The 15,414-nt window shown below is 50.7% G+C and overlaps 1 protein-coding gene across 4 annotated transcripts in view; it reads left to right on the top strand.

Annotated features, from left to right (window-relative positions):
• The window catches only part of SYT7 (synaptotagmin 7), a 177,295-nt gene that overhangs the window by 125,225 nt on the left and 36,656 nt on the right, over positions 1-15,414 (top strand). For 3 of the 4 annotated variants that reach the window (XM_050956176.1, XM_050956177.1, XM_050956178.1), the window contains 2 exons: positions 1,458-1,580; positions 13,000-13,135. In XM_050956176.1, coding sequence (XP_050812133.1) covers positions 1,458-1,580; positions 13,000-13,135 — 259 coding nt within the window. The remainder of the gene's footprint in view (positions 1-1,457; positions 1,581-12,999; positions 13,136-15,414) is intronic. The other variant, XM_050956179.1, reaches the window with a different exon arrangement.

The following is a 15,414-nucleotide window of genomic DNA, read 5'->3' as shown; positions in this document are numbered from 1 at the left end:
GCTTGCATCGTGGGTAATCTCCATACCCACCCTGATTTGACAGCAGCCTACTATAATCATTCTCAAGTACCAGCTCAATAGCCACCTTATTCCAACTCCATCCATCTCCAGCACCAGCTCACCCAGCTGCAGTAAAGCCAGCTGCCTTCAGTAATCTACATTTCTGTGACCTCCCCTGCTAGAACCAACATGCCTGTATCCAAACACCCTGCATACCACTGTCCCCCATGGCAGCTCTCCAATGCAGAGCTGTGGATCCATTCCTCACTACCATCTCTCCAATACACACCTGCCAGAAATAGATTAGATTAGATTACAGTTAGATGAGGATAATTTCAAATACAGACAAGGGGAATTTTCCCAAACTTTTCATTACATAAATCTTCTCGTTTGGGCTGAGAAGTGTGAGAGAGAAATATCATCCCGGGATGGGGTAATTTTACAGAAAGCTATCACCTGAAATGAATGTGCTTTGGAAAGCATATAACCATAGGCTTTGCCATCCTGGATCAAACCATTGGGCTGTTTAGCATGGTATCCTCCCTCTGCTACAGCCAATACGTGATGCTTTGGAGGAAGGTCCAAATCCAGGTGAAACTCTTCCTGAAGTTGCTGGGAGATTTTCTGGAGTTGGCCAGGATGCATTTTGGCAAGTTATGCAGTGGTTGCTAGTGCAACAGTAAAATACCAACTCACCTTTATCCGCAGACCAGCTGAACTTTGGTTGTCAACAAGCCCCAGCTATCAAACCACCAAGGATCACTGTGCGCTGCACACCGTTACTCCTCTCTTTCAGAACCAGGACACGTCCCATACCCATAGCAATCCTAGTTTAATGCCCATCCTTGCCATGTTACCCAGTCTCTCTTGTCTTCCACACCAACCTTCAGCCCCTGTTCACCTGCCTTCACTTCCATCTTGTCTTCTCTGCTAACCTTCATCCCCTGCACAATCACAACTCCTGGAGGAGAGGCCATCACCAATGGGAGGGGAACTGCCCTTGAGGGATGCCTCTCTGTTAAGATGCAATCCACACTAGAGAGAGATCTGAGACGCCGTGCATTAGATTGACAATCTTTTCTGGAGCTGATTCTCAAGTGTCCACCCGTGGTGTATTCCCCATGAATAACGCAAGCTCCTCTTTCCTACTGAAAAGTGGCACCATGGTTGGTTGAATTAGGCCTGGTCTCCATGGCCAGAAAGAAGTGCCAAGTGCATTTGCCACCTTATGGAGATTCTCTGTCCAACAATATACTCTGTATTCCATGTTATCTCCAACTGGGGAGCCTGTGGCTCTGTACTGTGGGTATCTATCCCAGCCTTGAGTTGCCTCACACTCTGTCTCTAAGGTGCTGTTTTCCTCTCGGTTTTGGTTCTCATGCTTTGTTCTTCTCTCTCTCTCTTCCCTTTCTGCTTCCTGCTCTCGTCCTCTCTGCGGCCGGCTCCCACCTGGGCAGGGAAGGCCGGATGGTGGTGTTATCCCTGGTTCTGGGACTCTCGGAACAGGACGACTTTGCCAATATTCCCGATCTGCAAACCGCTGGGAACCAGCAGGCGCAGAACTCTCAGGGGGACAAGAGGTATGAGTAAGGGAGAGGGTGCTTCAGCAGCAGGAGGAGAAGAGAGGGCCCCACCGAGGGTCGGAGGAGGCTGGTGGCAGCTCCCACTGCCAGTGAGAGTGGAAGGTTGGCACAGCAGGAGGCAGGGAACGCCAAGCAGCTCAGGTGCTGGGCACAGTGCTGTTTCAAAGTCATGTGGAAGGCTCCCTTGTCTTTCCCTAGTACCTAGTCATGGTGTTTGCATCCCTGTTGGGGAAGCGCTGGGGTTTGGGAATCACACCTCCCTCAGGCAGAAATGAATTGTCCTCATCCTCCTTCTTCCCTTCCCTTCTGCCACCTCCCCTGCTCCATTCACCTCCATGTGTCATCCCCTCCTCTCTCTTCTGATGGGTGTCAGGGAGCAGGGTGATGGCCACACCGATTCCCGCCTTTAGCATCCTCACACTGCTTAGCTAAGGAAGATGGGAAGCGAAGACATGAAAGGAGAGGAGTTGAAAAGATCTAGGAGAGAGAGGGGAACAAGACCGATAGAATGGAGAGGGACGAGAGGAGGACCTCAGGGCAATTTGTGGTCCACTGGGCTCGTTAGTCAAGGACATGGCAAGTCCCCCAGTCTCAGTTCCTTGGTGCATTATCAGGCGGTATTGGTTGTGGTCACTCAGAGGTGCTGTGTGCTTCAGCAAAGAGCTGGAGAATGACCTCCTGCCAGGAAGTTCCTGGCTTCATTCAATCCCCTGTACACCACATCCTGGAGAACCAAGACCTCCGTGATTGGAATCCCAGCCCCATAAGTTAAGGGGAATTTTGCCATTGACTTCAGTGGGGTCAACATTCCATCCCATGCATTTAACGTAACTCCGCAGTGTTGGCTGGCCTGGGGCAGGGGTAGACAATGAAGTGCAGGGAGGGGAGGGAAGAGTCGGTGAAGAAGGAATCTACTGCTCTCATGCCATTCTCCCGAGAGACCTGACACAGTCACTGGTATTTGCACATTACACCCAGAGAGGTGACAGCCACCCCATTGTCTGTTGCCAAATACACCTCCTATGGTAGCACATGCCCCTGGGCCACCGTCCTGGCTGCTGAGCTGTGATCTGAGAAGTACCTTTGTTTCCCAGCAAAGAGTCCTGTGGCACCTTATAGACTAACAGACATATGGAGCATGAGCTTTCGTGGGTGAATACCCACTTCATCGTCACATGCATCCAATGAAGTGGGTATTCACCCATGAAAGCTCATGCTCCAATACGTCTGTTAGTCTATAAGGTGCCACAGGATTCTTTGCTGCTTTTACAGATCCAGACTAACACGGCTACCCCTCTGATACTTTGTTTCCCAGGATCCCAGGGTTTCTTTCTGGCTACAGGGATGGCAGGATATTTTCTAGTAGCTCTGGGGCTAAGGTTTCCCTTCCTCTTGCTGCCAGCTGCAGGGACCGGTGGCAAGCAGCTGCTTTCACTGCTCCTGACTGCCACTCCCTGGCTTCTGGCAGCCTCTCCTCTCCTGGGCCCACAGCTGGCTCCTGGGCAGTATGGAGACCCCAGGGAGGAGGGGGCCAGGGCTGCAATGGGACAAAATAGAGGGCAGATTGTGGGGAGCCTGGGAGACTCCAGGCTCCCACTTTCCTATCACCCCTTTCCTCAGGCTGCTCCAAGCACTCTCCAATCTCCAGTAACGCTCCAGGCTCTCTCCTTACAACCTCTTTCACTCCAGCCTCCTCCAGGTGAGCCCTGACTCCCTCCTGGTTCCCCCCGCCCCCCAAGGCTCAGCTTCTGAGGTGCGGGGGCACTGCCCCATCTCCCCTCACATCAGTGCAAGAAATATCCCATGTGGGCAGATGTGCAACCACCTTGGCAGCCATGAGTCAATGGTGGGGTGACTGAGTGTGTCAGGGCAGTGAGCTCCAGGAGGCTGAGTCTCTTCTCACTCTTTACCAATGCAGCCCCTGACCTATTCTGGAGTCACTCCAGATTCACCCCAGGGAAGGATGGGAAACAGGCCTTAGGTCTGTGTGGAGCTTTCATACCATAGCTATGTTTACACTGTCATCAGGGACTGATTATCGCTTGTGTAGACATAATCGCGCTAACTCTGCTCTAGCTAGCTCGTTGCGCATAGCAGCGAAGCTGCAGCAGCATGGACTGCAGCACTGGCTAGCCGCCTGAGTACGTACCCACACTGGCTGGCCTTCAGGTGGCCAGCCCATGCTGCTGCGGCTTCACTGCTATTGGTAGCCCAGCTGGCTAGATCACAGCTAGCTCCACTGTGTCTATGCATACTGCAGCGTAAATATACCCTGTGAGTTTTATGGATCATGCCTGTGCTGCAGGGGCATCCGCACAGCCCTGCCTAAACTCCTTGAGTCCTGCTCTGGGAGGCACAAGGCTCAGCATTGAGTCTGGGGGTTGAGTCATGCTTTTTGGGGCTGTTCCAAAGTCCTGGTCAGGAAACTGGGGGGAGACACCCCTCAGAACGTTATACCCTGATCTTTCCATTGCCTAAGCCACATGGCCAGGAAATCTGCCAGCATTCTTTTGCCTTTCTGCTGCTCCCCAGCAGGGACTGCTTCCCCTGCTAGCTACCTGCTGTCCTCGCGGGGGGAGAGGGAGGGGAGTGATGTGAGAGCCACGAGCCCCCACCCCGTCTCCTGTGTGGTTTTGTGCCATCTCATTCCCCTGCTGGGATTAGGAGGGGAGGGGACCTGGCTGACTGGAGGCAGAGGCCTCGAGCAGCTCCAAGTGCGTGTTAAATTCCATCTCTAGCTGCGAGGAGGTGTGAAGAAGGAAGGAGCCGGTTCCACATGATCAGTGTGTTAATTAGCTGGCACCGTTCTCACCCGCACACTATTTATACCTCGCTGAGGTTATATTTCACTACATATTTTAGCACTTCCAATATGATCATCTAATTGCACAGTCTGTCCCTATCTGATGCTGTTAGCGGGGGTGGGCTGAGCATGTCCCGCCCAGATCACCACAGCCCAGAGAGAGCATCCCCTGCTGGCACGTGTGCATTCTGTGCACACTGACCTAGGGGCTGATCCCCCACTGGGCGCTCAGCATGCTCCAATCTGGAGAGAGCGCCCCCCTGCTGATACCATTCTGTACCTTCCACCTTGGTCTTAGGAGAATAGCCTGCCCTCCCTCCCACCCCGCGTTCTCCTTCTGACTTGGTGAGAGCACCCCTTGTAGTGCTAGGGAGGCAAGTCCCTTCTCCACAACCTGAGGCCTCATGAATCTGTTTATGGATTAATTTAAGGAAACGTTGCCCACACATACCTCGTCTTCCCCAGCAGACAGAGATGGGCCAGTGGGGAGGCATACATGGGAGAAACTGCAGTGAACAAACATGGGGACAATTCCCCTCATCCCAGGAAGGAGTGTGTATGAGAATTTGAAAGTAGAAGGAAGCTTGGGTGAAAGTGATCATGAAATAATAGAGTTTGCAATTCTAAGGAAGAGTAGAAGGGAGTACAGCAAAATAGAGACAATGGATTTCAGGAAGGCAGATTTTGGTAAGCTCAGAGAGCTGATAGGTAAGGTCCCATGGGAATCAAGACTGAGGGGAAAAACAACTGAGGAGAGTTGGCAGTTTTTCAAAGGGACGCTATTAAGGGCCCAAAAGCAAGCTATTCCGATGGTTAGGAAAGATAGAAAATGTGGCAAAAGACCACGTTGGCTTAACCACGAGATCTTGCGTGACCTACAAAATAAAAAGGCATCATATAAAAAATGGAAACTAGGTCAGATTACAAAGGACGAATATAGGCAAATAACACAGGAATGCAGAGGCAAGATTAGAAAGGCAAAGGCACAAAATGAGCTCAAACTAGCTATGGGAATAAAGGGAAACAAGAAGACTTTTTATCAATACATTAGAAGCAAGAGGAAGACCAAGGACAGGGTAGGTCCACTGCTCAGTGAGGAGGGGGAAACAGTAACGGGAGACTTGGAAATGGCAGAGATGCTTAATGACTTCTTTGTTTCGGTCTTCACTGAGAAGTCTGAAGGAATGTCTAATATAGTGAATGCTTACGGGAAGAGGGTAGGTTTAGAAGATAAAATAAAAAAAGAGCAAGTAAAAAATCACTTAGAAAAGTTAGATGCCTGCAAGTCACCAGGGCCTGATGAAATGCATCCTAGAATACTCAAGGAGTTAATAGAGGAGGTATCTGAGCCTCTAGCTATTATCTTTGGGAAATCATGGGAGACGGGGGAGATTCCAGAAGACTGGAAGGGGGCAAATATAGTGCCCATCTATAAAAAGGGAAATAAAAACAACCCAGGAAACTACAGACCAGTTAGTTTAACTTCTGTGCCAGGGAAGATAATGGAGCAGATAATTAAAGAAATCCTCTGCAAACACTTGGAAGGTGGTAAGGTGATAGGGAATAGCCAACATGGATTTGTAAAGAACAAATCGTGTCAAACTAATCTGATAGCATTCTTTGATAGGATAACGAGCCTTGTGGATAAGGGAGAAGCGGTGGATGTGATATACCTAGACTTTAGTAAGGCATTTGATACGGTCTCACATGATATTCTTATAGATAAACTAGAAAAGTACAATTTAGATGGGGCTACTATAAGGTGGGTGCATAACTGGCTGGATAACCGTACTCAGAGAGTAGTTATTAATGGCTCCTAATCCTGCTGGAAAGGTATAACAAGTGGGGTTCCGCAGGGGTCTGTTTTGGGACCGGCTCTGTTCAATATCTTCATCAACGATTTAGATGTTGGTATAGAAAGTACGCTTATTAAGTTTGCGGACGATACCAAACTGGGAGGGATTGCAACTGCTTTGGAGGACAGGGTCAAAATTCAAAACGATCTGGACAAATTGGAGAAATGGTCTGAGGTAAACAGGATGAAGTTCAATAAAGATAAATGCAAAGTGCTCCACTTAGGAAGGAACAATCAGTTTCACACATACAGAATGGGAGGAGAGTGTCTAGGAAGGAGCATGGCAGAAAGAGATCTAGGGGTCATAGTGGACCACAAGCTTAATATGAGTCAACAGTGTGATACTGTTGCAAAAAAAGCAAATGTGATTCTGGGATGCATTAACAGGTGTGTTGTAAACAAGACACGAGAAGTCATTCTTCTGCTTTACTCTGCACTGGTTAGGCCTCAACTGGAGTATTGTGTCCAGTTCTGGGCACTGCATTTCAAGAAAGATGTGGAGAAACTGGAGAGGGTCCAGAGAAGAGCAACGAGAATGATTAAAGGTCTTGAGAACATGACCTATGAAGGAAGGCTGAAGGAATTGGGTTTGTTTAGTTTGGAAAAGAGAAGACTGAGAGTGGACATGATAGCACTTTTCAGGTATCTAAAAGGGTGTCATCAGGAGGAGGGAGAAAACTTGTTCACCTTAGCTTCCAATGATAGAACAAGAAGCAATGGGCTTAAACTGCAGCAAGGGAGATTTATGTTGGACATTAGGAAAAAGTTCCTAACTGTCAGGGTAGTTAAACACTGGAATAAATTGCCTAGGGAGGTTGTGGAATCTCCATCTCTGGAGATATTTAAGAGTAGGTTAGATAAATGTCTATTAGGGATGGTCTAGACAGTATTTGGTCCTGCCATGAGGGCAGGGGACTGGACTCGATGACCTCTCGAGGTCCCTTCCAGTTCTAGAGTCTATGAGTCTATGTGTGTTTGTATGTGTGTAACCCCAGGGACAGTCCCTCTCTTGCCCCAGAAGGATCCACTGGTGGATGTGTGTTTAAACGCCACAGAAAATTCCTCTCTTACCCTGACCAGGCCTGTGGTTGTATTTAGGTTCTCCTCAGCACTGTAGCAGATCTTGCTCCTGGTCTTAAACTATTGCCTTTAATGGAAGTCTTTGCTGGACTTGACTTCCACTTGGTGCACAACAGCTTGGTCCATGGGATGGTGCTTGCAGTCATCCAGCCTGAGACAAGAGGGGTGGAGAAGGACAACTCCAGCAGAGACCTTGTGCCCATTATTCAAAACAAGGATTTGCCCTGACCCTAAGCAGCCTACCCTGAAAGCTCAACATCTCATCACAGATGACGAGGTCCAGTCAGTGCCCGACTCAATTGCCCAGATCGTCCTCAGTGGCCAGTTCTCAGTGCTGCTAAGCCACAAGGGCCAGTGAATTTGGGGTGTCCATACTTAGAAAAGGGGACTCACTTCTGAGACACACACCCACACTGACCACATTCTGGTGGCCCTAGGCCTTTGCTGCAGGCTCCTCTAGCCACAGGCATTTGCTCTTGGCTTTGCAGTAGGAGTTAGCAAGCAGCGGGCATGCTCCTGGAATTGTGTGCGAGGGGGGAAGGTTGCGCTGTTAGGTCCAGCTGGAATAGGGCACTGTCTCTATTAGGAAGAATCAGCCTGTCCTTACAGAGACCCTGTCATTCATGAAAACAAAGAGCTGCAAGAGGGGATTTTGGGGAGAGGTAGATGGGCTCTGTCTAGCCATCCTGGAACCTTGACCAGACAGGACCAGTCTCACCTCCCCTGTGCAGTGCGGGGATGGGGGGTCCCTCGGGAGCTGGATTTCTTGGGGAGGTGATCAAATTGTCCGTGCTCTGCAACCTCCTCCTCTTTCTCTGCAATGAGTGAGCTCATCACCCACTCCTTCCCTTCCCCTCACTGCCTCTCCATATTCCCTCTCTGATAGGCCCAGGCACCGCCTGCCATTCTCAGCCTCTTGGGCCTCATCTCCCAGCCTGTTTCCTCTGCATCTTCCTAGTTACCCCATTCCCCCCCCTCCGTGCCCCCCCTCCATGTCCTCCTAACTCCTGTTCTCCTCATACCCCATTAGCCTGACATCGATCCTGAGTAAGATAATGGAGCGGCTGATACAGGACTAGATTAATAAAGAACTAAAGGGGGATAATTAATAATTAATTCCAGTGAACACAGGTTGATGGAAAATATAGCCTGTCAAACTAACTTGCGATCTTTTTTTTGATGAGATTACAAGTTGGATTGATAAAGGTAATAATGTTGATGTTATAGACTTAAGAGTTCTATAAGGCATTTGATTTGGTACCACATGACATTAAAAAACTAGAATGATATGAAATTAACATGGCATATATTCAATGGATTAAAAGCTGGCTCACTGATAGGTCTCAAAATGTAATTGTAAGTAACAAGCAAACAATTCACATTTTACTGTGTAATGTAAATGTGTACAGCCAGGAACAAAGGACATAGGCCACCCTTACAGGTTGTTGGACTCTATCCTGGGAAGCAGTGACTCTGAAAAAGATTTTGGGTCATGGTGGATAATCAGCTGAACATGAGCTCCCAGTCCAATGCTGTGCCCAGAAGGGCTTATGTAATCCTTGTATGCATAAACAGGGGAATCTTGAGTAGGAGCAGAGAAGTTATTTGACCTCTACTTTTGGCACTGGTGTGGCTGCTGCTGGAATGCTGTGTCCAGTTCTAGTGGCCACAATTCAAGAAGGATGTTGATAAATTAGAGAGGGTTCAGAGAAGAGCTACGAGAATGAATAAAAGATTAGAAACTGTGCCTTATAGTGCTATACTCAAGCACTGTAAGGTCTATTTAGCTTAACAAAGAGAAGAGTAAAGGGTGATTTGATCACGGTCTATATCTATATGGGGAACAAATGTTTAATAATGGGCTCTCCAGTCTAGCAGAGAAAGGTATAACATGATCCAATGGCTGGAAGTTGAAGCTAGACAAATTGAGACTGGAACTAAGGCGTATATATTTAACTGTGAGGGTAATTAACCATTGGAACAATTTACCCGGGGTCATAGTGGATTCTCCAGCACTGACAATTTTTAAAGCAAGATTGGATGTTTTTCTAAAAGCTCTGCTCTAGGAATTATTTTAGGGCAGTTATGTGATCACACTGGTCTCTTCTGGCCTTGGAATTGATGACAATGATAGGCTCCTGCTCCCCCCACACTCTCACCTCTCTCCCTGTTCCCCCCACTTTTATTTCCTGTTCCCCCTCACACTCTCCCTTCCTCCCTGTTCCTCTACATCCTCCCAGCCCATCTATTGCTCCCCCCACAAGCTCCCCTGCCCCTCCAGTCTCAGTGGGATATAGGGGGATGTAGCTTGTGGGGGGCGGTGTGGTGCTAAGGTCTCCTGAGGCTTGGGGTCCACGGAAGGCCCTGTTTCTCTTTCTCTCTCTCTCTCCCATTACCCCCCATCCCAGCACTTCTGTTCACAGTGGTCATGTGGTGTATCACATTGTAATGTGTCCTCCTTTCCCTTCTCTCTGCTTCTTCCTTCCAGCCCTGCTGCTGCTGCTGCTGCTGCTGCTGCTCAGCCCTGTCCCCCTGTCAGCCCTGGTGGCACCAGTCCAGTGCCTAGTACTGTCGGTGTGGTGGTTGCTTTTCGTTTACTAATTTCTCTCTGTGTCTCCTTCTCTCCCCTCACTCTTTCTTCCCATTTTCCCTCCCCTCAGGAGGCAGGCCAGGCCCTGTGGTGGAAGTTGCTGCTCTTCCCTTGTCTCTCTCTCTCTCTCTCTCTCTCTCTCTTGCTGTCCTGTGAGCTCCGCAGGTGCTAACCATTTCCCAGATAGCTTTGCAGCTGCGTCGATGCGCTGGGGTTGACAGAATACCTCTCAATTGTTCACACCTCCAGCTATCAATCACACACTTTCTCTCTCTCTTTGTTTTTAACCTGACTTTACCTTTCCAGCTATTTCAGTCTCTTTCTTTATCAGTGTGTGTGTCATTCTGTCTGTGAGTGTATTGGCGTGTCTGGATCTCTGTGTGTGTCAGTCTGCCTGTGAGTGGATCAGTGTATCTAGATCTGTCTTATGCTGTCTACAAGTGTATTGGTGCATCTGGATCTTTGTGTGTGTCAGTGGCTCTAGGTATATGTGTGTCACTGTATGTGTCTCTTTGTCTAGATCTGTGTATCTATCTGTGAGCGTATCAGTGTGCCTGGATCTAGGTGTGTCAGAGAGACTGTGTGTGGATGCCACTGTCTAGAAGATTTAGGTGTGTGTCACTCAGTCTGTGAGTGTGTCAATAGGTATCTGTGTCTGATTCTGTGTGTTTCTTTGAGGAGTTTTTATGCGTTTGTTTTGTGTCTCTGCATGTGGGTCTGTGTGTATGTGTGTCTCTGTGTGTATTTCCCTGCATGTTGGTGTGTCTACATTTTTCTCCCGTGTGCGTCTCACTGTATGCCTGTGTCTCCCTGTTTGCCTGTCTCTCCATTGCTGTTCTATTTCCATGTACACTGAGCAGCATGTGGGCTTGTGCGTCTCTCCTCTGTGCCTTTTCCAGTGTTCTGCTCCTGTGCCCTCATCCCTTGGATCTCTCCTTACTCCCAATCCTATGTGCATCATCTCCTCTTGCAGCATCTGCGCTGGGACTGCTGCTGTCAAACTCCCCAGCACTGCTGTTCACTGCACCTAGCGATCCAGCTGCTGTCACAGAGAGGCCATTGAATTGCTAGGCCAGGACAAGCATAGCCAGGACCTCCCATGTGTGTATGTGAATGAACACCAGGCCACTGGGGTCCTGGCTGTCCCGGGCCGGAGAGACGGCACCATCACCATGGTCAGGAAAATGGAGGAGCCAGTGAAGGCTGCTCCTTAGTGTCTTTACAGGATGGGTTCATCCCTGCTAGTGTATCAGGGGTGGATCTGGCTTCCTGGATGTCTGGGGAAGATGTCCGGGCTGACCCAGCCCTGCTCCCTGTGCTATATGGTTCTGCCCAGCTCACAATTAGGGACAAGAAGGACCAGTGAACCCACAGCTCCTGGGAGGGAGGAACGAGCCTCCAGCTTGTGTGCTTTGTCCAGCTTCTAGAGGCAGAAAGAGGGAGAGATGGGAATGGGGGCAGCCAGCGGGAGAGGTAGGGTAGGGGAGATATTGGCAATCTAGCAGAGGGGTGGCATGCGTCTCTTCAGAGGTTAATATGCGGCTCCTCGCATAGGCGCTGACTCCGAGGCTGGAGCTACAGATGCTAACTTTCCAATGTGCTGTGGGGTGATCACTGCTCAACCCGCTGCTCTGCCCCAGGTCCTGCCACCACACCGCCCCTTCCCCCAAGGCTCCTGCCCCTTCCGCCAAGCCTGCCATGCCCTCGCTTTTCCCCACCAGAGCCTCCTGTGCATTGCAAAACAGCTGATTGTGGTGGGCAGAAGGCGTGGGGAGGGAGGGGCTGGGGCTGCCGGTGAGCTGGAGGCTGGAGGCGGGTAGCGGATGGGGGGCTGCTGACATATTACTGTGGCTCTTTGGCAATGTTCATTGGTAAATTCTGGCTCCTCCTAAGGCTCAGGTTGGTCACCCCTGATCTAGCATCTTTACAGAGAGGCTCCTGGAGTCAGCACCTACTGGGATCAGACCCTTCCCAGGCATGGGCAGGGGAGCCATGGACAGGAGGGCGAGGCCCTGCTGACAGACACTGAGCAAGGCCTATCTGCATGTGGGAGACCCTACAGTCACTTTCCTAGTGGGGTGGTGAGTCCTGGCAAGGCTACTGCAGCTCACATGGCAGGGTGCTGAGCAAAGGAGGCATAGCCAGGCAGCTTCCCCCAGCACCATAAATGAGAACCGCCAACACACCAGGAACTGCAATGGGATGTCACATGGGGGGGCGTGGGGCTGCCACAGCCTGGCTGTGGGTCACAGGCCATAGTGGGGCTGCCAGGACCTGGCTGTGGGTTACAGGCCATAGTGGGGCTGCCAGGACTGGGCTGGCATGGACTCACAGCTGCAGCAAGGCTGCCATGTTGCTGGCCTGCGAGCACTGGGGGAGTTTGTCCCATTGCCGCTGGCTTGCAGAGCTGACGTTCTGTAGCACCTGGCACTCGGATTCCCCCAGGTGCTCTGCATGTGCCGGAGCTGGCAGACAATTCATCTGTCAGGCCAGTGCCTGCCTGGCGGAGAAAGCAAACAAAGGCAGCTGCCTCTTTGTGAGAGGGAGCGTGTGTGTTCACAGAGATTAATGGGTATGAGAGGCAGGGGAGAGTGTCAGTGGAAAGATGCAGAAGCAATAGCTTAGGCTCTGCCTCCACTCCCCCATCTCTTCCAGTACAAGACAGGAGAGCCTGGAGTGCCCAGGTCCGCATCCAAGTGGTGGGAATTACTGGAGGCTGGGGAGACATGAAGGCCTCTATCTGTAGGGCCAGAGCAAGACGGAGGCCAGGACAAATGGGATCAGCACCAGGCTGAAGGCAATAGTGAATGAGATGGGCAGATGCCCATCTAAGGGGCATGCCTGGATCCATGGTTATGAGTCAAATGTGTGAGAGTTATGAGGAGAACTCTCTCAGAGCCAAGTGGGTGAGGAGTCACCCAGGGGTGTGAGGGATACACAGGAATGTCTCAGGGGATGCTGAGGGGGATCTTGGCATCAGGATACAGCCGTGATGGAGAGCAGCTGAGGCTGCATTGGCGCGGCCTGACCCACAGCTCGGACGTGGCACTCTGCCCCCTTCTCTTACATACTGCTCCTCTCTCCCAAGGTTGCCATCTGGAGGGAAGATGGTGAACACAGCCCCTATGCCCGGGCAGACCCAGCATGATGAGTCTGACCGCAAAACAGAGCCTCGCTCATCCGTCTCGGACCTGGTGAACTCCCTGACCAGTGAGATGCTAATGGTGAGTGCAGGCCAGAACCTCTGTGCCTCTCACTTGGAGATACCCCTGATTCTATCTGAACTGCCCTATGCCCAATACTCTTGCTCCACTCCCTATAGTGCCCCCTGCTGGGACTGGAGTAGCTAGGAGCTCCCCCACAGCCGGCACTGCTACCCCATTTCTGCAGCCTGGCTACATCTCCACTGAAAACCAATCACTGTGGGTCCAGTTGTGCCCTTGGCTGCAGGGCTCAGTGGGTGACACTGCAAAGAGCACTCTGGGAACTTTAAGGCTCAGGGTTTGCCAGGCTGTTCTAGGCCCATGTTTCAGGGACTGTTGCCAAGACATTGAAGGCTACCAAACCCTACAGGGGTGATAGGCAGGTTGTTCTAGGCTCCTGCTTTGTTCTGGGCTGTTCCCAACATGTTCTAGACTGGCACTCTCTTTGGGGGCAAAGAGCAGGTTGTTCCATATTCCTGCTTCATTCAGGGATCATGGAAATGTTCTAGACTCACATTTTCTTTGTGGGTAATGGGCAGATTGTTCTAGACTCATGCTTCATCCAAGGGTCATTGCTGAGATGTTCTAGGCTCCTGGTTCTTTGGGGTGACGGGTAGGTCATTCCAGGCTCACACTTGGTTGGGGGATCTCCACTGGGATGTGCCAAGCTACCGTTCCCTTCTGGGCCAGTGCTGGGACATGGCTAAGTGGGGGTTCAGCCAGACTTTGTTCCCCAAACCCTGTGTATCCATTTCCCTGGAGTCAGCCCTGACAAGCCCTTCATTCAGGGAGCAGGCAGCACGAAGCTTGCCACATGCACAATAGTGGCAGAGGCACCTGAGACAGGGCTGGCCTGGCTCATTCATCTCGCGGACAGCTCTCTGTTCCTTTGTGAGGGCTGAGAAAACCCCAGATGGCCCCCAGGGGCACCCCCTTGTCACAGAGTTGGGCAGTGTGCTGGATCAGCAACTGTGAAGCTCTCACTCGGCTCCTTGCTGACCGGAGGCCGGGATGCAGCTGAAGTGGCTGAGTGTGTTCTGGCACCTGCCCAGCTAGGGTGACCAGATGTCCCGATTTTATAGGGACAGTCCCGATATTTGGAGCTTTTTCTTATAAAGGTTCCTATTATCCCCCACCCTCTGTCCTGGTTTTTCACACTTGTTGTCTGGTCAGCCTATGCCCAGCGTAGATGAAATGAGTAAATAAACCTTCTCCAGAGCTCTGTGCTGAATCCTTAGTGAGGCAGGACGGGAAAGAGAGAGACACCAAGCCCAGGATTCTCAAGCATCTCAGGGAGGCCAGGGGGAGCTTTGCACTAGAGCAGGCAAGAAGGGAAGAGGGTGCCCAGCCAAGGGGGAGGCACCACTCTGGATGGAGGATGATATGTCTATTTATTAGGGAGGGGTTTTATTTGCCATCACTATTGATGGAGCTAATGACATGCTGAGAACACTCAGTGTCAGGATTGCCCTTCCCATGCATTCAAAAATCACACGATTCAGCCTATGCATTCAAAGATCATCCCCCCAAATCATGAGATTGGCTAAAGAAATCACAAGATTTCAAAAATACTGTATTTGGGGTTCTTTTCATTTCTTGTCTGGCTTTGGAGTATTCAAGGGGCCATAGTTTCAATCTTTTCTGTGCTGCCAGGAGGGCAGGAAACTTGCTTTGTTTTTTTAAATGAAAGATGAGAGTCTCATAGAAGCCCCTAATTCCAGGAACTGGGGCTTTGAGAAATATGCCAAGAAACTCACTAAAGTTTGCAACCTTGAGATTAGAGGAGTTGCAAGCAAACCATGCGGACAGAGAAGAGAGACAAAGGTGCTGACCTTAGACATGCAAGCAGCAAATAATGCCTCTTGGGAAGATACCAACCATTTGTGGAGGGAAAGAATCTGGAGCAGGGATGTTCAGTGGGGAAGTTCCCTCTAAACTGTGCAGCCAGGTGACCGCCCAGCAGGCTATCAAGTGCCCCTACTGCCTCGCTGCTCCTACCCTCTGCCTTGGAGCCCCTGGCCAGCTGCTCCCGGGAGCCTCTTGCTTGCTGTGCAGAGTGGGGCGGGGGAAAGGGGTGCTGATGTCAGGGTGTCCCCTTCTCCCCCCCCCACTGTACCCCATCTCCACAGAGTTGGGGGGGGATACGACAGGGCTCCGGAGGGAGCTTGCTGGCAGCTGTTGCTGTGTCTGAACAAGCAGGCTTCAGACTGCTGAGCTACTTAAAGGGCAGCTTACTTAAAGGGGTAGGGTGTGTCTCTCTTTGTCACACACACACTGTGTGTTTCTCTGGCACACGCACA

Source organism: Gopherus flavomarginatus, chromosome 5 (genome assembly GCF_025201925.1).
Source record: "Gopherus flavomarginatus isolate rGopFla2 chromosome 5, rGopFla2.mat.asm, whole genome shotgun sequence".
NCBI classification, from domain to species: domain Eukaryota; kingdom Metazoa; phylum Chordata; order Testudines; family Testudinidae; genus Gopherus; species Gopherus flavomarginatus.
Note: the sequence above shows the minus strand (reverse complement) of the source record. Positions and strands in the feature narration are given on the sequence as shown.